Below are 25067 nucleotides of genomic sequence, written 5' to 3'. Positions count from 1 at the left end.
ATTGATATGACTTAATACAAGTCTAACGTATGCTCTAAGGGCTTTACTATAGAACCAGATAGGCTATCATTTTATCACGGCCGTTTGCTTTTCTTATGGTCTTAAGAGTCGTGAAAGTAAAAGTTCATAATGAAACAAAAGAAAATTAGTTTTGTTTATCTTATATCTGTTCCATTAAAAACTGGTTAATTTTTTTTTTTTTTAAGTAGGAGTTTGGGGGAGGTGTGAGAGGAATTGATTGGTAAGTCTGGTTCTAATCTTCTGAGCTGCCTTTGGAATGAAGTTATGAGGTAAGAGTCTTCTACTGACTCTTATGAAGGTCAAAAGAGAAAAGAAAAACCCAAGTACCTCCTCTGCAGATCCATCTGGGACTGATTAGATAATTTAATGCCTAAAAGGACCTTTCTCCAGAAAACTCAGAGCATTTCACAGATAGAATACAAGCACACTGAATTTACTTATCCGATACATACAAAACATCGTTCCACATGCTAGTAAGAAAAACAAAGTTGGAGATTTGGACCCTCAAGGAGTTTCAGATATTAATCTGCCTAACTAAGCCCCAGATTTCTTTCAGGTGTGGAAGAATTAACCAAGCTATATGGAGGGGAACTGGTCCTTGAGCCCTCTCTTTTGTACAAAGAATCCCCAAAGCCATACAGAGTTCTCTAAGTTCCTTAATTTCCAGATGTCACCTCACCGAAGGCTTCCTTAGAACCATGATGCTCCAAGACCTCTGACAACCCGCCCACCCTGAAATGACCTTATTTCAGTTGAGAAATGCATCCCAGGAAGCAGGTGGCTTCCAAGAGAACTCATCCAATCAGGGCAATGTCCTAAGTCTCTAGTGTGGTAGAACTCTGCTCCCAAACATTACAACTAAGCAGATACACTTTTGAATCCTGAGGCCCCCCCCCCCCGCTTCCTCATCCCTCACTCCCCCACAGATACCTAAATAAGTGGAGAAGACCATTTTTTGTCAAAAATAATTTTATTTCTCTCCACCCTAACACATAAAAGTTTACTGGGGTATCTGTTGGAAGACAAGATCATAATTCAGAAGGTAACCATCATTATAGACAAAAAGTTTCTGCTCGAAAGGATGATAGTTAATACTCTGCAGTTTTTCCTTCACCTTGTGCATTAAAATGTTAAGTTTACCCTCTTTCCCTGTGCTTGTGTCATAGTAGTAGAAAATCTCTTCTGTTCTGGTGTTCAGAGTACGGGTGGCATACAGAACCCCACACACCATGAATGTGTTAGTAACAGATGGTTTATACTGCTTGGTATGCCAAGTGTTTAGCACCTCAAGTGTGGTGTCGTTGAGTTTGCTAATCACCATGTTACCAGTGCTGGCTTCAGTTGCATAAGTCACCCACAATCCATTCTCATCCACAGCCAAGTCGATATCTTGCCAATCAACATTAGCATAAGAAAAGCGGTTATTATAGGCAGCATCAGGGAGAGTTTGAGTCAAAGCAACTGAGGCAGTGGTCAGGTTAACTTTGGCAATGTTCTGGGTGTTGTACCAGTTGACATACATGTTATTCTTATAAACTACTATACCGCCACCTTGGCCATAGTATATCCAGTTCTCTTGGGCATTTGTGAACAACAGCAAATCATCCAGTGTATTGTAGATTCTGTAAGATCGCAAAGTTCTCCCATCAGTATCCAAAGGTGCCACCCAGTACAGCCCTTTGCCTGGGTGTTGAGGAGAGTAATCCCGACCCCAGGCGCCATACAGATAGCTAAATCCTTTCCAGTTGAGTTGAACTATAACCGGCCTGCTGATGTTCACCACACCACCGTGAGCACAGCTCCCTAGAGGAACAAGCAAATAAAAGGGCATTCTTAGAGAAAATGAATGACAAGATACAAACAGTTTAATATCCTAAGAACCAAAGGAATCCATAAACATTTTTCTTGTCAATGTTCAATGACAACCGTGGTCCTGATGGAGAAGAGGCAAAACCTACTCTTGGTTTCTGTCTCAATGCAAACCCGCTGTCAGTTCTAGAGAGCACTACCTTCTATTTACATGAATGAGCTTTCAATCTGGAAAATGGGGATAATGAAATTCCCAAGAGCCATATTAAAAAGCGTTGAGGGCCCAGAAAGTGGAAAGGAGGACTTGGTGAATTTAATATATTTTCTTCTACGAGAAAGCATTTTGCCAATATTATTTTATTTCCTTTTCCTTATAGAGAAATCAAGAAAGTAAGATCAGGTGAGAATGCTACCCTATTTTCATAAAGCCAGAAGTTGCTATTCACCAGGGTCAGGGAGAATTGGGATGAAGGAGAAGTCTGTCCTAGGCAAGTCTTTCTTCCCTTCACCCTCTGCCCTTCCCTGGGACCCCAAGGGCATATCCACACCAGGTACCAATGATGCCCCAAGCTACTCTCAAAAGAGGAAGTTTGTACTATGGCATTTTAAAAGATACAGAAAGATGGTCTCCTAATGGACCTCTAAGAGGTCCTCTAACGGTCCTCTAATGGTGGGATTTCAGCCTTGAGAAGCCATGGAAGTTATTATAGGGCAACATTGCCTGCTCTGTGCCCAAAACATAGCCGATCGCATAGATCACTTGGTGACCCATCTCACTGCACAGTTACAAGTGGGCCTTGCTGTTCATAAGCCATAGTCTACTGTGCCACAGAATGACAGGCAAGCACTTCGTCGTTCCCATTCTGTTGCTGTCACTGTCACAACGTGTACAATCAAGTGGGACCAGACTCACCGGTCCCTGAATCTACATTCTCTGTAACACTTGGGTGCATAACTCAGTCTGGGCAATTTGGCCCTTTGCAGAGCCCTCCCTCTGAAATGCCTGCCAACCCAGACCATTTATGAGCTATAAAAAATAAAATAAAATTCCTCCAGTATTTTTACAATAGCTATCTAAAGATTTGAACACACATTTTCTGGAATCTTAACAAATACCCTTAAAAAACTGGTCATAAATTTTATTGGAATTACAGAGAAAAGTCAACTTCAGATACATTTGAGATCATTTTCCCTCCTCCTTTAAATGCTTGGAGGGAATCAAGGAGCCACGGAGAGTGTGTGAGGTGGGCTTGGGCCAGAAGCAGAGCTCCAAAGAATTGCCCGAGATTAACATTGTGGGGAGCAAGGGGGTGCAAAGCATTCGCCTCTGAGTCCCGGCCTCTGACACATATGGAAAGACCCATTCCTTTCCTTGCTAAATGCCTCCCCTTTCTCCCCTCCTCATTCAAGGACTGTTCAGAGATGAAACCATCACTAGAAATCCTGCTTTTATTTTTCCAATCTGTTGGGGCTTTTTGGTCCTGGAATTAAATACGTGCTCCTTAAATGCTCTCATAAATCCGCAGTTGGTGGGAAAGCCAGCCAGCCATACAACAGGTAGAGAAATGAAACCACTCTGTACCCAACCTCAAATAATTTTGCATATCATTAAGCAGAACACAGTCACGGCTTTATTTTAATAATGCATGCACCATTTCATAAATAAAAAGCAACGTGTGTTCAGCTAAGAGACTGCTCTCCTCTAAAGAAATAATAAAATTATAAATTATTATTTCCTCTTCTAAAAGTGATCTCTCAGATGAATGCTTGTTTGCTTTTGTTTATGAAACAATGCATGAATTATTAAAATAGAGTTAGCGGTGTGTTCAGCCTAATGATAACAAAAACTGTTTGAGTTTCCATATGTTACAAACTGGATTTTCTAGTTAAAATACCTTCCCGAGAACTTATTTATTCAACTACATTTCACTCTGAGGAAATAAACGAAAGTCACTTTTTCCTTGCAGGTTAGAAGACTCAGGCATTATTTGCTTAATTGAATCTTGCCCTCCTTGAAAGGAAAGATTCCAAACCAACAGCAACAAATTGTTTAAGGAAAGCTTACGAGGCATATAACACATTCAAGTATTTTATCATGGGATTAAAGAAAATAAACTATTCTGTCCTAGATGTGGAAATCCTTAGATATGAAGGAACCAAAATAAACTTCTCTTAAAAATCACTACTACTACTAATGTCTCATCATTTCACAAGTTGACCAGGTGATTAAAATTGTACCTGGTATAAATATTAAAACTGTAGGTCATTTAAATCTCTTTTCCTCACCCCACAACAACTCTAAACATCTCCTGTCCTTTTTGTTTTTATCCTCTATCTCCTTTAGACCATTTTTAGAGCCCTGGCTCTCATCAAAGGAAGTGGAAATAAGAAGAAAACTAAGTATTCTTGTCCATGCTACAGATGTGGCTACAGCAGTGACAAACTGCTGACAAGGCTATGGCGGGTTTCCTCGACTCCTGGCGACAAACCGTCTTAGAAATATGAGTGAAACTGACAGCCGGCCCAGTGCCCACTGCTCTAGAATCTAGCGCAAGCAGAGACCCCATCCGCCCACCCTTTCTACACCAAGCTTCTCCCCGCCCTTTCTAATCTTGTACCCTTTCCCAGCCTGCATTTCAAGGTCTTAGAGATACTCCATTCTTTTCTTTCTTTATGCCAACTTTATCCTACCAGTGGAACAACAGCCCACTGCCCAACCCTGACCCGAGAACTATGAAAAACCAACGAATCATTTTGCACTTCCTGATGGAAGAGAACACACCATAGAAATGAGAACGAAGGTACCCTTTCAGCTACTCCGCAAGCAAAAAAGCCAAGCTAATTTGGTGTTAATCAGGTTGGTGACTTCTTGCAACTTTCTTGTCACTCTAGGAATCACAGGTGCACCTCTCTCTCCATTACAGCATCTGTGGAGGGCAGCCTGGTACACTGAAAACATTGCCAGATTCCAATTCAAATCCTGACTCCAGCACTTATGAACCGCGTATCCTTGAGCAAGTTACCCAACCTTCTGAGCCTCAGTTTCCTTACGTTAAAGGAAAAATAAGAATACATACTCTGCAGAATTGTGAGGAAGAGTAGACAGAAGACATGTACATTTGACTCAATAAATGATAACGGTCAGCATTATAATCACATCCATGTTACAACTGAAGGTTTACACGACTGCTTCCCCTCCAAGATAGTGGTTTCTGGAGGTTTCTGTACTTACCCTGATAACCCGAGTGCCCAGAACAGGACCAGCTACCCAGTGACACCAAATTATGTTTGTGGAAATAAAAACTGATTAAATCCCCCAAACTCACCTTACCCTTATTTATAAAACACTAGCTCTTTACCCTGGTACATAACTGAAAGTTTCCAAGAGCCTGGTATTCAATCCACTGAACGTAATGCAGGGAACCCTCTACACCGGATAGCCTCGGTTGGCAATCTCTTCTTTGTCATGCAATTTATTAGATATTGCCATGGTATTCTGAAAATATCCTGGGAGGCCACATGGTGAGATTTTAAAATACTCTAACTTGGCTTTTTTAAAGTCTCATGGCCAGTAGCACTTTTTTTTTTTAAAGCTAAAGATTATATACCAGCAGAGGAAACTTAATCTTGGATCCATCAATGCCCTCTCTCACCTGGGCCAGTGAACTTTGAGCAAAGACGATAATACAATTAAAATGGTTATAATCATAAAATGATTAAGATGAAATGGATATGTGTTACCTAACACTCTGCTCCTCTCTAGGCTTGGAATTTTGACCGGTCACCCTACATCTTTCGTGGACCATTTACTGTGCACCTACTATGTGCCAGCACAGATCCTTGCATCTTTGAGCACAACAGTGATGACCCCTGGGCATTCACATCCCATTTTCCTATCTGCAGTCCTTTAGATTCAGGGGGAGAACAGAGAGAAACTGAAGGCAGTTGTTTTCAGGAAAAACAGTTAATGAGCACAAGGCCAATTATTTTAGATTAGAAAGTTCTATGAAATGAAGCAGAAAAGGATGCCATTTGCGGCAGAAGCCATCTATAAAGCACATTTTATTGAGCCCTAATGCTACGTACTGGCTCTCAGATCAAGCTGACCGCTGGGGTAGCGAACTGCAGCTGCCCAGAGGGCCCAAGAGAGCACAGAATTACTTTATAGCTGAAACTTGCATAGAGTGTTTTTTGTTCCGTGCAACTCTGCAGTGAAAAAAAGCAGACAGGCCAGATTTTAAAGTCCCATAATAGTGAGTAACTTTAATTAAAGTCTCCACAGGCTCACAACTTTGTGGTGCCTGGGGACTTTCCAATTCTGCATTATCAACCAATCCAAACAGAAAGAGAGCAAGTGAAAGAAATTGATTTCAAAACATGACAAAAAGTCAGTTTAATGTAAACATCATAAATATAATATGAACAGAGCTGGAGGAGGGCCAAGTGGCTTGGCTGGGATCCAGCTACAGCCAAGGTTGTGGGAAAGTGAGAGGAAATCTCGTCCAATTTGTTTAAACAACACAGCTGGGCTGGTCTGGCTCACAAAAGTCTAAGTGTGAGGACGTGGGGGAAAGTTCTAGATAAAAAAAGGCTAACAAAAATAAGAAAACAGACTCACTGTTTTCTTCCTTAGATACTAAGCCATGTACTTTCTCCCCCACCGCTGGCCTTGAGTTACTGACGCCTAACCCTCGAGGTCCCGAGATGACAGGGAGCAAGGGGCCTTGCACTTCGGCCTCAGCTCTGTCACCAGCTGCCTGTGTGGCCTCAGGAAAAGCGGTATCCTCACCACTAAGTCCCCTCCTCTGAGACATGACAGCCCTGAATGTTCTTTCCTGCTCTAAAATGTCCTCATTCCAAGGGATGCATAGAAAACTGTGGCAGAAAAAGCTATTTCATGAGGACAATTTGCTGAGGTTTAAAAAGAGAGAGAAAGAAAAAAGGACAGGAGGGATAGAGGAAGGAAAGAAAGACTTGCTCAGGTAGTATCAGGAGTGGTCGCTGCTTGATTCCTGCCCTCAGGGAGCCCTCCGTGGCCCCGCAGAACGAGCTCTCATTTCCGATGACGACGTTGACACCTTTGATCCCAGACCACATTTAGCCTGGTTTGTTAGAGGACAGAGCATGGCCTTTGTCCCAAACCTCCTCTGCATGTCATACTGTGACAGATTCCCAACTGCAGAAGGAGGGAAGGTAGGGCTCTGAACAACACCAAGAGGCTTATAACTGTGGCAGTATTTAATTAAAGCCTTAAAGAAACCAGCGACACTGACAAGGATCCAGAAACCCATGGCCCAAAAGGAAGCAGGTTGTGACAACAGGAATGAACGAGAATAACAAGAGCTGTACGATTTGATTAACAGATACTGTCCCCGTTCAGGCTGAGATGCTCAGGATGTGCAAAGAGAGCTTCCCTATGACCCTGGCTCCAGGGCTGGACCCTGCGGCTTTAGTTCTCCTGGAGGGACGTGCCGGAACACACGCGGATCTAGCACTGCTTTTGTTTGCAGCAAGATGTTCACTTCAATTATCCTCATTAACAACAAATAAAATCGCCAGTGTATAAATGCCGATCACAGAGCTCTGAGTCTCCCAAGACTTGTTTTATGAATCCTCACAGCAACGCTGCCAAGTAGGTATTACTGTTCTCCCGTTTTACCAAGGAGGAGATTAAGAACCTTTCTGCTGTGGCTACATAGCTGGAAAGTTCAGGCCTTTGGGGTCACAATGCCACGCCCCTGACACCTACACTCCACCAGTCCATTCAAGGAGGTATTTATGAGCACCCACCTCTACGCTACACTTAACCCCCTCCAAGGATGATTCCTTAGAGAGGAACACGCCGTCTTTGCCCTGCAAGAACTCACAGTCCACGAGGGACGGCAGGACACACCCTCACACACTGGACATGTGGAACCATCCGTTAAATCCTCACTGAATCCTGGGAGGCACTCCACAGCACGTGCATTTAAGGAAAGCAGGAAGGAGAAATAAAGAGGTGGTCGGAAGGAGGGAAGGAAGGAAGGAGGGATGGAGGATTCAAGGCGTAACCCAGCTCATCACATAAATGAGCCAATCAGCCCTTACAATCCACAGGACAGCCCGGAGGGGAAGCCAAGCGGATTGCGGAGGCTTTCCCCGGGCCCCTGATAACCAGACAATCACCGTAGAGACATTTCTTCTGTGCGCCCCAGGACATGACAGTACGTAGAGCTCTGGTAGGTGAGATTTAAAAGCGGGGAAGAGTAAACTCAGAGCCGCAAAAATCCCATCCTTCCTTCACCTCCACAATCCCAGAGCCCTTCCCCACCCAACCCTTAGCTCCTAATGGGGCCTGGTAAAAATGGGGCCCCCTTACCTGGTGCAGGGGGAGGGGGTAGGGCAGGAAGGTTTCCAACTTTAGAGTCCTCACATTCCTTGAGTTTGTTCTTCAGAGCCAGGATTTGTCGGCGAATGGCAAGGACATTGTTTTTGTCTAGCGTCTCAAGCTTCTCGACCATGAGAGTCATATTCCTTATCTAAGGAAATCAAAATTCAGAGTGACTTTATATTATTGTGCAATTTCCTTCATAAACATTCAGGGCTGAATATGTCACTTAGGGAAACATTGCCAGAGAATACACCTGAGATTCTTCTGACTGGTTTCATTTGGAAGAATACATTTCATGGTTTAGCGTGAATGCCTGTCAGATTGCAGGCTGATGTGCGTGACAAGAAGAAAATGGCAAAGATCTTCACAGCTTTAATAACAGAGAACAGGCTCCGTCTAAGTATCCACAAGTGTCCATTAAAGTTCATCTCTAATAACCTTCCCCTATAAACTCGTGTTTACTCATGTCGTACTATAATTAAGTTTCTAATGAATGGTGAGGGCCAGAGAAAACCTAAATTCTAAAATACAGAACTGGAATTCTCAATGATAGCCCATGTCATGACTGTGTTAGTAAATTCTCGTTGATATAAATCACCCAAGCAAAAAATCTACAAACAATAAATGCTGGAGAGGGTGTGGAGAAAAGGGAAGCCTCTTGCACTGTTGGTGGGAATGTCAATGGATACAGCCGCTATGGAGAACAGTACGGAGGTTCATTAAAAACTAAAAATAGAGCTGCCATACGACCCAGCAATCCCACTACTGGGGATATACCCTGAGAAACAATTCAAAAAAGAGTCATGTACCACAATGTTCATTGCAGCTCTATTTACAATAGCCAGGACATGGAAGCAACCTAACGTCCATTGACAGATGAATGGATAAAGAAGATGTGGCACATATATACAATGGAATATGACTCAGCCATAAAAAGAAATGAAATTGAGTTACTTGTACTGAGGTGGATGGACCTAGAGTCTGTCATACAGAGTGAAGTAAGTCAGAAAGAGAGAAACAAAAACTGTATGCTGACACATATATATGGAATCTTAAAAAAAAACAAAAAGGTTCTGAAGAACCTAGGGGCAGGACAGGAATAAAGACACAGCCGTAGAGAATGGACTTGAGGACACAGGGAGGGAGAAGGGTAAGCTGGGACGAAGTGAGAGAGTGGCATGGACATATATACACTACCAAATGTAAAATAGATAGCTAGTGGGAAGCAGCCGCATAGCACAGGGGGATCAGCTCGGTGCTTTGTGACCACCTAGAGGGGTGGGATAGGGAGGGTGGGAGGGAGATGCAAGAGGGAGGGGATATGGGGATATGTGTATATGTATAGCTGATTCACTTTGTTATAAGGCAGAAAGTAACACACCGTTGTAAAACAATTGCACTCCAATAAAGATGTTAAAAAAAATAAAAAATAAATTACCCAAGCATAACATTAATGGGATAGTGTTTATCCACAGAGCTTAAAAGGCTTCGCAAATCATCCTCACAAGAAACTCCTTTAAAGAGGCTTGTGGAGTACGTAGAGAAGCATTCCAAGAGGGATCAGGACTGTGTGATCATTCAAAAGGAGAAACAGACCTAGCAAATCCAAAACCGTGGTCTTCCAGTCCCATGAGGATAAATCCAGAACAGAGAAGACCCCTTGATCTAGCTTGGCCATGGAGTTGTTCACACTTATGTCATCTCCTTTCTAGAGACACTGAAAGGCCATTTGGTTTTGGGGCAGGACTCTGACCATTAGACAACACCTACTCCTCAATCAGCATGTTCCCAACGTGTGTAATTTACTGTTCAAAGCCAAGTGTCCATCCAAAACAGAACACGGGCCTTGCCAGGCGGTCATGAGAGAGTACAGCATTAGACGTCAGAAGAGGGACTCCGATCCTGATCCTAGCACTTGCTCACTGAAGAGACATTATTAATGCACAAGAAGCGATTTCATTCCTTACCTCCACTTCCAGCTGGTCGACAATCACTGAGCTTCCAACAAAACCGACCTTCAGCTGTTCGATCAGTTTCTCCATCTCCTTCACTTCTACCTTGATCAGCTCAAAGTCCAGTTCAGTGTAAGAAATGGTATCTTCTTCCATGATCTCTATTCGGACGGTTAGGTTTGAGAGTTTCTTTTCATACACGCTGATTAATTGCACATACTCCTTCACCTAGAGGGGAATCAAACAGCTCAAGTCAGTTTTCAGAGCGATGTCATACAGCTTTCCTCCACTAACCAAGTCCTTGGGAACTATTTGATTGCCTTCGATCTTTTTTAATTAAAGAAATGGATCACAAATATATTTACCTAAATATTTTTTAAAATCTATCCAAATACAAAGAAGTTATTATTACAGTGGGGGAGAGGGTGGATTTTGCACTTGCCTAGACTAAAAATAATTGCGCTGCAGAATCATCATTCGCAAGTACATTTTAATCTCCATTTTAATGTTTGAAGATACTAGCACCCCAAACTAAACTCGTTTGAATCAGTCTTTTGCCCGCCCTCCTCCGCTTAGTACACATGCTCTAAATCAGGGTTTCCCAACCTCAGCACTATTTACATTTGGGAATAGATTGTTCTTTCTTGTGGGGGGCTTTTTGTGTAGTATAGGATGTTTAGCAGTATCCCTGGCCTCTAGATGCCAATAGCACCTACCCACCCCCCAGCTGTGACAACCAAGAGTGCCCCAGACATTGCTAAATGTCCCCCAGGGGCAAAATCACCACCATCATCCCCTTCCCTCCATTTAGAAACACCGCTCTAAATCTAAGTATTTTCTAGAAGAGGGAGAAATGCTCTGAGAAGAATTCCTTTGTTGATCACCAAATGCAATGAGTTCTGAGCCCCTCTGCCTTCTATAGAGTGACATAAAGACTCAACTTACAGATTATGGTTTTCTCCAGATATATGCCCAGGAGTGGGATTGCTGGATCATATGGTAGCTCTATTTTTAGTTTTTAAAGAAACCTCCATACTGTTCTCCATAGTGTCTGTACCAATTTACATTCCCGCCAACAGTGCAAGAGGGTTCCCTTTTCTCCACACCCTCTCCAGCATTTAGTATTTGTAGACTTTTTGATGATGGTCATTCTGACCCATGCGAGGTATTGTAGCTTTGATTTGCATTTCACTAATAATTAGCAATGTTGAGCATCTTTTCATGTGCTTTTTGGCCATCTGATATCTTCTCTGGTGAAATGTCTATTTAGTAACTAACAAGAACATACTGTATAGCACAGGGAACTATACTCAATATTTTGAAATAACCTATAAGGGAAAAGAATCTTAAAAAAATACATATATATATATGTGTGTGTGTATAACTGAATCACTTTGCTGTACACCTGAAACTAACACAACATTGTAAATCAACTATACTTCAATTTAAAAAAAAGATCCAACTGACTCCACAATATGTGAGGGTATGTGCAACTGTAAAGTGCACATTTCATTAAGTGCACCCACATATTTATTCCAAGTTTACTCCAAGAACTGATTATTGCAATCAGACCTTTAAATTACACATTTGTTGCATATTTTTGAATGTCTGATCATTAAGTTAAAATACTTCCAAAAATTCCCATGGTGATTTAGTGTATAATTGGAATCTCCAAATGGATATTTCAATAAACACAGTTGGTGGTTCTTTCCGTATCTGATCTCTAAAAGAAATGCCATGGCTTTTTTAAGGACCTGCTCATTAAGAGTTGCCGGTTTTATATTCTTTTTAAAAATGTGAAGAGAAGTAATATTTTTCCCCCAAACTTCACTAATGTCAAGAAGCTGATCCACAGGGCCTGGATGAATTCAGAGCCAGATGTCAGCCTCTAATCTTTCTAATACCAAAAGCAGCCCTAACTTCTGTCCTTTTAGCCTTTCCGCTTAACCCCACTGTACAAATTAGACACATAGGCCACGAACCTAAAGGGCTAGGGCTTCAGGCAAAGAGGATTTTAATGAAAGTTGAAAACGCAGCCCTTGGCACTGCTCGTGTATCTCCTTCGGCAACTGATGCTCATTGCCATCAGATGAGGCTGATAAGGCTGGTGACATTTTGGTGGATAAGGAGGTTAAAAAAAAAAAAAATATATATATATATATATATATATATATATATATATATATATATACTTAGCAAGTCCCACTCAAAAGTACAAACACATATATAAGGTAGCCAGGTTTCAATTCCTCCAAAAATCAGGCATAAAACATTGGCTGTGAGAAAAAAAATAATAATAATGGAGTGCCAACCAATGGCAGAAATGGAAGTTTGCGAAATGAATATTCTTGGCATTTGGTCTTGCCAGCTCTTGGAACGAATGAAACACCCTCAGCTTTCCTGGCACATTTTGGTGGCATATCACAGCTGTTGTTCTATAAAAAATAAGTGGTTCGACTGTCATTTCTGCTAAATAAATGTGGCTCTCCCAGATTCCCACTGCAAACCTCAGAGAACGTATGGTGGGCCTGCCCTGGTTCTGCCCCAAAGTAAAGGGTCTCTACAGATCTGTTTGGGGAAAATCTTGAGGTTCCTTCAAGAACTGGACTTGACTGGAATGTCAAGAATAGCTCCGGGATGTTCAGGAAAATTGGAATCGTCCATGGAGTTACAGGAGGCAGGAGAGAATTTGAGAATGGGCCAGAAAGGCTTCGTGGTGTGAATGTTACTAATTTAAATAGATTGTGAGTCTAAACTCTTCACGTGTACGGATCTCTAGTGTTGAGATGGAATGGACAATTCTGGAAACATCCCAACTCTCCCTGGGAGGTGCAGCCTCAGCAGAGGCGCCCAGTTTACCTGGGAATGTGTAGCAAGAATATGCGTCCAGCCCTACAGGGACACTTCCCTGTGTCAACATTTTTCGTGTAAAGCTCCCCATCACTACAAGTTTGAGCTTCAGACGACTCATCTATACTTGCCCTCAAACGCTCAGCCCTTCATTCAGAGCTCCCATTCTTCTGTTCGTTATGCACGTATCATGTCATTGATGGGTTCTGAGCATTAAAGTCTCTTTGGGGGGTTGTTGCTCTATACAGTCAATGTGGTCTTGTAATAGATAAGGATGCAGCCCAGGTGGCTATTAAACTAAAGAATTAGTTGGCTTGTGTTTCTGCCAGTTCCTCAAAACCTGTGATCCTCACCATAGCTAGACTAATTGAAATAAATAAAGGTACTTTGCCACATACTGTCATTTTAATACATTTTTTAACAACAAGATTAGTTGAGCTTGAATTGGCCGTCAAGACATATGAAGCACTTTGCAGCTAGATCCACCTAAGCTCAAATCTGGCTTCAGTACTTCGTGGACAAATCACTTAATTTCTCTAAGCCTTCATTTCCTCCTATAAATCAGAGGTAACGGTAACAAGCTCACAAGATGATTGTAAACTCTAGAGATAATGTATATTAAGTGCCTGGTGTAATGGATGCCCTATAAGTTACAGCAATTATTAGACAGTGATTTCAGGTTTTTTTCAATCTGACCTTTTAATTTATTATATTTCACTGCACAAAACGTGGCTCCGTAGACGCTGTTTGTTTATGGGTTGCCTAAATGTCTCCCAGGCTGCCTCAACCCTCTTATGCATGAGGAACTATTAGCAAAAGTGTCATATTAAATAACTTGCCCCGAAGGCCATAACCCTCTAGAGAAAAAAAAATTCTGAGTTGTCTCCTTTCTAAGTACAGTTACACAGGGACATCTCATAACAACAGAAAAGTATAAAATGCTTTCAGCATCTTATGCAGAGGCCGTCCCTGTCTTCTCCATGTCCTGACAGATAATGAATCAATGTAAGACACTCCAAATCCTTTTTCACTGGCCTGCCCAAACGGGCGCTCCCCCAGGCCTCTAGCTAAACGGTGATTTCCAAGGCTACCTAGGGACAGCTATAGTAATTCACCTGGAAACTCAAAAGCCCTCAGCTGAAGAGATAATTTTGGATGGAAGGCATTACTGACCTGGTGCATCTCTTCTTAGAGCATGATAACCGCACAGCAGAGAGGAAAGATAATGATTGAAAGAGAATGATTCCGGGGCTTCCCTGGTGACTTAGTGGCTGAGAGTCCACCTGCCGATGCAGGGGACACGGGTTCATGCCCCGGTCCGGGAAGATCCCACATGCTGCGGAGCGGCTGGGCCCGTGAGCCATGGCCGCTGAGCCTGTGCGTCCGGAGCCTGTGCTCCGCAACGGGAGAGGCCACAACAGTGAGAGGCCCGCGTACCACAAAAAAATAAAAAATAAAAAAATAAAAAAGAAAGAAAGAGAATGATTCCGAAGACCGAGATTCCTGACCTGGCTTAACCAGACAAAAGACCTTTACATTTATGTCTCTTTACCCTTATGAGCCTCAGTTTTTCCATCCCTACAATGGGGAAAAGAACACTGGCTTGTATGCCTTAAAGGGTTGCTTGAGAGTAGAACTGGAAAGCGCAGAGGGAAGCTATTACTGCTATTGTTGTTATCCTCACCTGTCACACCCCGAATCCATTATGCAAATCTCAGTGGGCAGGTCAATTCCTTTCTTAGGCTTCAATCATGAATTATTTTTAGAACCAGCTACTGACACTTTCCAACTGAAAGTTTTTCCACCTACTCCACACTTCTTCCCTGCCAATTATTAGCAAGGCAGATACCACCTGCCCCCCCTTAACAGGATTGGAATGAAATGTCCCAGACTCATAAAACTCTCCCTGGAGCAGCCTGGGGTTTCAAACTGCCGTTCACATCCCTGCCAGCCAAGAAGACATGCAAATCAGTAGCTCCCACTATTTCAAAGCAAATGACTCTAACTGAAAAGATCTTTACCTAGGATTTCCTCCACTTGTTATGTTTTTATGCATAACTTCTTATCTGTACTTGATTATGCTATGAATATTAATGACTGGAATTTATAATTTAGCTCTGTGCCTTTTCTGCTGATTAATTCAAGGACATTTTATTTCTTAAGAAGCTAGGTTCCTGGAGTTGTCAAACACATTTTCCTGGACCCTTGTTTAAACTTAGAATATTTATCTACCAATTGAGGTTGAAAGCAGGGGCTCAGCCTCATCAGAACTTTTGTCGTAAAAGAGAGCTAGGCTCGATGTTGAGGTAGCTGAGCTGAAATTTCTTGGGAAAACCTATTTTGAATCTTGCAGGGAAGCCAGAGCTCCTTGTAAGTAAATTAATGGAATGATATTAAATAATGCATAATGTGATGATAGCCTAGCTTGGACTTCACCTGTACAGAAGATGGAAGTTCTTTTGGTTGATTTTTAACTTGGCTAAAAAGGTTAAAGGGGTCAAAACTGGAATGTCAAGTTCATTGCTCCAGCCAGCTCAGAGAAGGGCTAACCCGTGAGATGACTTCCTCTGGCTGGAGAAAGCAGTAATCAGGGGGTCAAGTGGAGGTTTTTATCAAGGCTGAGCCACCTACTAGTCTCATTTCAAATTCCCAGGGAAGCCTTCGGTTTAGGGCTAATGCTGGAGGCATCTGATGTAATGTCCCTGCTGAGACAATAGAGGCTAACCCCAAGAAAGAGAGAGAGGGAGAGAAGAAAGAGAGTGAATTGAGAAGAGAAAATAGGAGGAAGAGAGAGGAAAAGAGGGAGGAAGGAAGGAAGATGAGAGGGAGATTTGTGGGAGGGGTGGAGGAGAAGGAAGGGGAAAGTCCAAAAGCAAGAGAAGACCAAAAAAAGTAAAAAACAAAATAAGAAGGAAAAGGGAAAGAAAGGACTGAGGCAAGAGGAGAAATAGAAATGAAGGAAAGGAGGAATGGAATAGAATAGGCTGAAAAAAATGCAAGGGCAGGAAGATAGAACATAAAGAGGACAGAGGAGAGGAAAGAAAAGAAGGCAAAGCTGGAGGAATGACCAAGAAGAAGACCAAAAGGAAGAAACCACAAAACCAAATACAGATTTCAGAGTTGAAATTTAGAGGGAGAACTCAGGCTTCTTTCCAGCTGCACACACACCATGATATTGAAGCGAGTTTATCCTGTGGCGTGACTCATCTCCATGCCATCTTCTCCCTGTGCTCTCACTCTTCCTGCTATAAAGAACTCCATAGGTTGCTGTGAAATAAATGCTAAAGCTTCCATTAGATGCAGATGTGCTCTTTGATACAGTGAAGAAAGGCTGCTTATAAAGTCCTGGATAAAAAGTATTTTGTTTGTTCTTAACAAGATATTGTTGGAAGAGGAAAAAAGAATACAATACTTACTTTAGAAAACTCTTTCTCGAACTTCTGGGAGATAGTTTGAGCTATGATTTCCAAGCGTTCCACTCTCTCCACAGGAAAGGTGGTGTCTGGCAGGATAACAGAGCACTGGCAGGTCCCACGGTCATCCTTGGAGCCAGTGAAGTTGGAAAACGACTGTAAATAGAAATAAGTTCAACATCAGTAATAAGCCGGGAAATGAGCCTTTGGCAAGGGAAGTGACAGAAACTGGCTTGTCAAAAGAGTGCTCAGAGGTAAGCGAGTGGAGTTCAATACAGAAATGAATGGAATCATAGAAACACCCCAAAGCTGCTGCCATGTCTCCCAAGTGTAGCTCAGTGTTCAGTCACCTCTCCACCTGTTAAGCAAACCATATCATTCTCCTTTCTGGAAGAGTCTTTAAGGAAACTACTATTGTCCCCATGTAAGGAAAAAGAAATAAAGAAATGATGAGAAGACTTCCCTGTTGGCGCAGTGGTTAAGAATCCGCCTGCCAATGCAGGGGACATGGGTTCGAACCCTGGTCCAGGAAGATCCCACATGCCGCGGAGCAACTAAGTCCGTGTGCCACAACTACTAAGCCTGTGCTCTGAAGCCCGCGTGCCTAGAGCCCGTGCTCCGCAACAAGAGAAGCCACCGCAATGAGAAGCCCACGCACCGCCACGAAGAGTAGCCCCGTTCGCCACAACTAGAGAAAGCCTGCGCGCAGCAACAAAGACCCAACGCAGCCCAAAAATATAAATAAATAAATTTATTTAAAAAAAAAGAAGAAGACGCGATGAAAGTCCTAAGTTGGCAATTCTACCACTTACTGGACCTGAATTCTCTTTAAGTCTCTGTTTCCTTATCTGTCAAATAGATATAACCTGCTTCACAGGGTTGTTCCCAAGAGGAACAAAGTAATGTAAACCAAGTCCCTGGCACGTGGTAAGTGATCAGTAAATGTCACTCTCCTTTTCCTTCTACACCCTCATTTCCTTTTCCACACTTCTACCCCAGCCCCAACCCAATGCCTTTCAGGAAAGTGAGAAAAACATCAAGGATGTGGGTTACAGTGAAGCTATGCAATGCAAATTCACATCCTCTCTTCACCTGGGAAAGTGTATAATTAACATCCTTCAAAATGGCGACAAACCAGCCATTTGTTAAAAACTGAGCAATGTATGAGTTTGAAGATTTTGTGCAAATTCTTTTTTAAGTTTTCCAGCTTATCACTTGCAGAAAAGTCATTTTTAAATATTTGATGTTTCTTTAATATATTCAGGCTCCCACTTCGGTGCCCCTGAATATTTTAAAATGACAGGTTTGAAAGATCCTGTTTTTCTTTTGTCCCCTTTGAGCTTCCCCAAGGGGATCCCGGCACAATTAACATTTTTTTATTGCTACAATTGCCTTACAGAGTAACTCTTGGCAGCCGACTGAATGCCTTTCAATGATCTTCTCTGACAGCCAGCCCAAGACTCACCTGTGGAACATCAGCCCGAAGGGTCTTTTTCTGAAACTACCAAGGGGAGAGCGATGGTTTTCAGAGTTCGAAGAAATGCAGGCTACACTTCTCAATATTTCAGAGGTCAGCTGGCTGTAGCTGAGGTTGTGTGCTCTGTGATTTAATGTCTACCACCTTCCCTGATTCTTGAACAAGCTGGACTTGGATGCTTCTATAATCAAGATCTAGTCCATCAGTGACCTCTGAACCAATTAATTCAGGCTTTTGCAGCCAAATTGCTTGTTATTTTAACCTAATCTTCTATAAGATGAACAAATACACACACACACACACACACACACACACACACACACACACATATATTTGTACCCAAAACTCTCTATGCCACATTAATTCTTGACATTGGCCTCAACTTTCTTTGCCAATCACACCCCACACCTGCAAAAACTGGGGAGTAAGGAGGAGGAACAAGCAGGTTTATGCTGAACACTGTGGCTGGGAGGAGGGTAAGGGAAAGGTCTTTGCCAGGGACAAATAAAGACTAGACAAGCCACACCAGGAGCCTGGCAGAGAGCAGCTTCCCTGGGAACCAGTTTTATCACTCCCACGGAAGGTAGAAAGACTCCAGCTCAAGCATGCCAAGGCTTTTGCAGGAGGACCTGTCCATGCCATCATGGACTTTTGAAGAAATAGCTTATTATAATAACTGTCTACCAAAAAAAACGGTCTTGCATCGCATTTTGACAAGGGGAGGTCGATTAGCTGCACAAGACAGGGTTGGACCATTCTGAGAGTTCTTGGAAAAGCTCTGGCAACTCCATAAACAGTAGAGATCATCCAGCAGTCTCTAGACAATCAACTAGAAACTACTAGCTCACAACTTTTGCATCCTGAAGTTCACCTGAAAGGCACGCAAATAATTCTGAGACCTGCTGATAGCCATTCCGCTATCTTGTATTGCACATCTCCGTCCTGGCACAGTGGACTTCCCGCCTTCCATCCTTCTTATCATCAGCCCAGCGTGCTCAGCTGACATCCAAATGGTCCATAAGTTTGATCAGTGTTTCCCATTAGAGATATTTCTGTTCCTCGCACTCAAAGACCATGAAACTAATGGCGATGGGTCTCTTTCTGTGGCAAATGCTTAATCTCTATGTGAGTGTCACATGGGGGACAGGAGACAAAAAGAAGCCCTTGTCCCCTTGGCCTTTGGAAGGGTATGTGATCCCCCTGTGGGGATCACAGACACCTTACACTGATCAGTTCTCACTCGGCCTGTGTTCAATTCACATTTACTGGTGTCTACAGCTTGCCAGGCTCTGGTCTGGAGCCGGACAAATAAGAGACAAATAAGACCCACTTCCGGCCCCGTGAATCAGGCCCCTTGTCATTATGAAAGCCTTAGTGTCTTTTTCCTCAACAAGCCCTTTAGCCTGATGACAAAAGCATGTGACTCGAGGTTCTGGCTCTTGCCAGTTGCTGTGTGAGGCGAAGCACCGAGGCTTTTCTTGCCTGTGAGTTGAGGACCGAGATAGCAGCTCCCCTCTTTGGAGGGCGACACCTGAGGCTGGCGGAGTGCTCTGAGCACGCCAGCGAAGGTGCGACTCACATTTGGGATCTCAGGTTGCAATTGGTTCTAATTAGCAGCCAAGTCTAAGTGCCTGTAAAGATTCAAGGCATAAAATAATGGCACTCCACATTTTCAAAGTACAGAAAATGATATGTTTGGAACTTGCTCAATGACAGTTATAAAGGGGTTTTCCACCACTTTCCAAAGAGCTCATCAAGCAGCCCTAGAAAACTGGGTTTATAGTGGAAGTGACACCTAGCCTGCCATAAAAAAGAAGTTGGAGTCGTGATATTAACTCACCAGAGGGAGATAAGTAAACCAGGAAGGAAATTAAAAACTCTAAGTATAATTTAACTACTGTTAATGGTAGTTAATATTTATCTTATCTTTTAAATATTTATCTTCTTACCAAACAACAGACACGTTGAGTTTCTCTGTTTCTTGACCTATATTTTCTTTTCTATTATGTTAGCTGATCACCTTACCTAAAAGCCGGTTTCTGATTGGTGATAAAACCTCACAATATACTATTAATTTTCATTTTAATTTTTTTTAAATGCTAACCAGTTCTCATTGTCCCCAGAAGTCATTTAGTATCATGGAATAAAATGATATGTCTGATTTCTGGCTACAAAGAATCTTGGTTCATATTCATGATTCCCAAACCATTCCCTTCTTCAAAATAAGCACTTTAAATGTATACTCCATGAAAATATAGAAGGTTGCATGGAGAGAGATGGTGAAGAGCATGAACAACTAAGTTTGAGCTGTATCACTGGCTCATTTATTGACTTTAAGCCAATGATTTCATCTCACTAAGCCTCAGTTTTCACATCTCTAAAATGGGACAATTAATTGTACTTACCTCTGAGGTTAAATAAGATAATATATATTATGCACTTAACGTAGTCCTGACATTTATAAGGCACTCAGTAAACATTGTTACTGCCACTTCTGAGCCCTATCCAAACCATTTCATTTCATAATTGACAAGTTTTCATTGCCTTTGAGGTTCTGATGGTGAAAGGAAAACAAAAGTCTTTTCCTCCTCTTTTCCCGTTGGCCCTTCCATTCAGATGATCCTATAAACAGTGACCTGACCTGTGAGTAAAGATCATAGAAGTACAGAGGACAGCCTCAGGGGGAGTTAAGACTCCCCCACCCCAAATCATACCTTAGCAAGGAAAGCCTAGGTTTCTCAGAGCAGGACTCCTACAGAGAAGCCCGGAGCTGATGGAGGGAGGAGCTGCTTCCTGCGACCTAACTTCTCACCCCTCTGTGCCTATTTCCCTTTCTTCAAAGGAGATCCAAAGAGGGCTCATCCCCTAAAGAACGAGGCTCACTGCACGTTGTAGAGATGTAGGCTAGCTGGACCAGTCCCTTTCTAGTGCATGCTTTGTTTTTCATTTGTTTGTTTGTCTTGTTTGTTGCTACTGCTATCGTCATTTTGAACTGGAAATGGCTCTTAAGATCTCTTATAAGAAAGACTGAAAAGAGCTAACACTCCTCCAGGGAACTATGCATGTGTAACAGCACTTTCCCAAGGACCAGGGATTCCTCCTCTTCCTTCTGTCACCCATCTCCCTTACAAACAGGCTCAGAGAAACTCTCAGGTCTCCAACCAAAGCACTGTGGGTCCCTGATAGCCGCAAATCAATTAGACACACTTTTCTGGAGTGTCTACTGGCAGGGCTCATCCCCTAACAGCTGGTATCTGGGAGAGAACCCAGGCATCTTCATTTTTCTTAGTCCCCTCCGCCCCGCCCCGATTCTAAGGTGCAGCCAGGTTTGAGAACCTCTTGAAAGCTTAGATTCTTTCCCTAAAGCCCCCAGCCGGAGAACCGAAAGGCTGTCTCTCCTGCTAACAATTTAATTATTTTACCCAGGTTTTAATTCATTTTCAGGGCACCTACAATTAACAAAGAGAGTCGTAACTCTGCTCCAGTGTTCAGGCCTAGCCATCCATGAAATTGTATTCAGTTCCCCAAAAAGCCAGAGGAAGGGAAGGAACGCAGCTATCAGACTCTGGGGCATCCTCACCTGGGACTCGGAGCCGGGGGTGGACCAGCCAGAGCCAGAGGCGGAGGTGGAGCTGAAGTCAGAGGTGAGTAAGGAGGTGGAGGCGGTGGTGCGGAAGTGGGTAGAGGTGGCGATGGCCCCACCGACACTCGCAGTATCTGAGTGGAGGAGGCACAGAACGGCCAGCAGGCAGGGGAGGCCCGGCTTCATCTTGTGCTCTAGGCTGGAGCCACTAGCTGCTGCAGGAGCTCCAGGGCTTCTTATAGTGCCCAGTGGGGATTTCCCCCCGGGCCAGTGTGCAGGGAAAGAGGAAGCTGCCAGAGAGCACGTGACCACCCAGGAAGGTGAGGACAGCCGGGAACTTGCGTCACCTGCACATCGGGTCCTGAGCCCCACTCTGCCAGCTGCCCTTGAATCTGGGTCTCTCCTACCAAATCTTAGCTCAAATGCGCTTTTGCAAGCCCAATATCTGGTTTCCGACTTGACGCTTCCTTGAAACAGATGGGATGAAAGTAGTCTTTGTGGATGAAGAGCTTGGGGACCCCAGGAAGGAAAAGTAAGCCTCAATCTTTTGCCCAGAAGCCATCTCTATTTGTCCCCTGCCCCCCCATTGTCCTGAATGCGGCTTTCCAGGGAAAGCTAGGGAACTCCATCTAGAGACTGTGACTCTCCCCAGGGGATTCCCTCTTCACTGGCTACTGCCCAGGCTGTCTCTGACCGCTCCCTTGCAGTGTCTGCTTCCACACAGAGTTCTCTCAACAGCCCCACTCAGAAGGAGACACCAGCCATGTGTCTGCCCTGGGACTTCAGTCAGGGCTCTGCGCTGTCAATCACCCGGCCCTGTGAGCTTGACAGAGGAGAAAGAACCCAAGCAGGAGGCTGCCCCAGACCCAGTTCAGGAGGCCCATGGTTGAATAGTTTCTTTCTCCAGAAGTTTCTCTCTTGACTTCCTTATCCCAGACCCTGTTGTGAGCTGGTTAGACATTCAGGAGCTCAAGGTGTATTCCTGAAACTGAGAGATAGGGGTGGTCTTCAGGCCCATTTACACCTCTCCACCATTTCACACACCTCTGTGACCGCTGCCCTCCTTCCTGCAGGGGAAAAAGGGTGTCGGCCTGAATATTCAAAACCAGCTCTCTCATTTAGTCAGTGGCATCAGGCAAATCACTGAGCCCCCTAGTGTTATAACAATTCCTAAATCATTAGAATTAAATGAAATATTGTATAAGAAGTTGCTTATAAGCTTTGAAGTGCTATACAAATGTCAGATCTTTTTGTGTGTGCTTTTTTGGTTTTATTTTTAATTTCCTAAAGCCCAGCTCAATATGGAAGGTGTTTGGGTTCGAAACAGGGAAAGAAGGTCCCTGCCCCTCACTGTCCCCACCCCCAGGCCAGGAGCAGTGCGGAAGACCTGGTCTGAAGGGTTCTTGCACCTCAGGGGCTGCACAAACTCTCAGAATCAACACTGTACTCATGTGAGAAGCAGGGTCTTCATTGAAACACACCTGACCAGCCACACAGGGCGCCTTCTCAGGGCAACTTTATACCCACATTCACGTGGACGTGGTGATAGGCAGTTAGAGCAGGCCCAGGAAGGTCAGGATCATTTTCCCAGAAGTTTTCTGGAAGCAACGGGGTCTGCTTACCTTATCTGCTCTAAGGCAATGTGCAGTGAAGATGGAGGTCAGGGACAGGGGATCCATGGCCATCTGTTAGAGGAGAGGAAGAATATTTTTTTTCTTTTTTCTTTTTTCTTTTTTCTTGAAGTATAGTTGATACAATGCTGTGTTAGTTTCAGCTGTACAGCAGAGTGGTTCAAATTTTTATATATGTGTGTGTATATATGTATATTCTTTTTCAGATTCTTTTCCATTATAGATTATTACAAGATATTGAATATAGCTCCCTACTGCTGTACAGTAGGTCCTTGTTCTTTATCTGTTTTATATATAGTAGTATATGTATGATAGTCCAAAATTCCTAATTTATAAAATTAGGAGGAGTGTTTTGAAGCCCCTACCTCTCCTATTCTGCCCTATAGTGTGTTGTCAGATTTAGCAAACAAAAATACAGGACATCCAGTCCAACTGAATTTCTAAAAAGTAACGAATCATTTTTTAGTATAGGGATGTTCCATACGATATATGTGGGACATACCTGTGCTAAAGTAATGATAGGCTGTTTACTTAACGGTTGAATTGAACTGGATATCTTGTGCTTTGTTTGGGAACCTGACCACCGAAGGCTGCTTGCTCCACCTGGGCAGGGCCCCCTGGGAAAGGATGTGAACTGTGAAGCTCACTGTTCCCTACCAAAGCAATTCAGCTTCAGCCCCTTTGGCAGAATGGTCTAGCCACTGAGACGTCTGGCCCAAGACAGGAAAAGCGGATGGCACGTGTGAGAGTGGAAATTGGTGAACTGAACCCATTATCCTGAGATTGAACACCATGACTATGAATAGAGAGAGGAAAGCTTCCTCTGCTTCCCATCGTGGTTTCCCTCTTCCTCCTGCTTCCCACCAAAGCAAAGGGCAAAATCTCTTCTCTTTTGCTTGTAGCCTCTGTCTGTGGGTATAATGAGCTTTCCTTGCTCCTTTTTTCAAGGAACATGTCAGTGCCCTTGTCAAATAAATAAAAAATCTCATTAACAATGGCAGCCCGTAGTCATGACTACCTTTAGAGCCCTCTATGACCAATCCTTTAGGAGACCCTTTTCCAGAGGGGCTGCAGTCCTGCAGGAATGAGGCAGCAATTCTCTCAAACACAAGTGTGCCCTAGGCAGGAAGCTACTCCCCCTCCCCCTCCCCCCTCCCCACTCTCCCTCCCTGCCTCCCCCCCACACCCCGCCTCCCTGCCACTGCCTCACAAGCTGCTTTGTTCCTGTGTGCCTCCATAGTTTTCAGATTCTGTACTATTTGGTAGCAGCAAATGCACAAAAGCATTGATGATGACTCAATAATGAGATTATTAATAATAAGAGTTTGATCAGCTCTTCTGCAAATACCTTTGTCCAAAGAAACAACAAGTTTCCTGGTAATTTGACAGACTGAAAGACAGGAAGAAATTATCAGCACTGCAAAGCAAACAGTGTATTATTTATAAAAATTTGTTCTGACAATGGGCTCCTTCTAAAGGAAGAGGTCACTGAAATTCACTTGAGTAACACTGTATTCTTCACTGACAGCTTGAAGGAAAGTTACTGTGTGTGCATTTCATTAGGGGGATTCCCTAAAGCTGTACTTTTTGACCAGTTGCAACACACAGGAAAAAATAATCATATAGATAAAACCTTAATTTAATCCCCCGTCATTAAAAAGCAATGCCAAACATACCAAGGTACTTTCAGAAGACAGTGTCTTCAGGGTATCTGGTCTATAAAAAGACAATAGAGGCCAGTTTAGCCAACAGACTGACTACGGAGGTACGTAGTCAGTACCTTTCCACGTCTTTCCACGTCTGTTGACCTCCAGACAAGGAGATCTGGAGGTTGGAGGTGGAGGTGTTCAACACCTCCAACAACCCTCGAATTGCTATTAGCAATACTAGAAATGATGTGTAAAAATAATAATCGACTGACATCATTCATGTACCCTGGAAAGAAGGTTAATGGTGTGTAT

The 25067-nt window shown here is 43.3% G+C and overlaps 1 protein-coding gene across 1 annotated transcript; it reads right to left on the bottom strand.

Annotated features, from left to right (window-relative positions):
• Positions 1 to 973: 973 nt before the first annotated feature.
• OLFM4 (olfactomedin 4) lies at positions 974 to 21661 on the bottom strand. Its single transcript, XM_019936413.3, has 5 exons — positions 21473 to 21661; positions 16419 to 16571; positions 10168 to 10380; positions 8189 to 8348; positions 974 to 1824 (listed from the first exon to the last, which is right to left on the bottom strand). The coding sequence occupies exons 1-5, from the start codon at positions 21659 to 21661 to the stop codon at positions 1022 to 1024; spliced, it is 1518 nt and encodes a 505-aa protein (XP_019791972.2). The 3' UTR covers positions 974 to 1021.
• Between the last annotated feature and the right edge of the window lie 3406 nt (positions 21662 to 25067).

The sequence above is a fragment of the Tursiops truncatus genome, chromosome 18 (genome assembly GCF_011762595.2).
Source record: "Tursiops truncatus isolate mTurTru1 chromosome 18, mTurTru1.mat.Y, whole genome shotgun sequence".
Lineage (NCBI taxonomy): Eukaryota > Metazoa > Chordata > Mammalia > Artiodactyla > Delphinidae > Tursiops > Tursiops truncatus.
The sequence above is the reverse complement of the archived record's forward strand: the minus strand, read 5'-3'. Positions and strand labels throughout refer to the sequence as shown.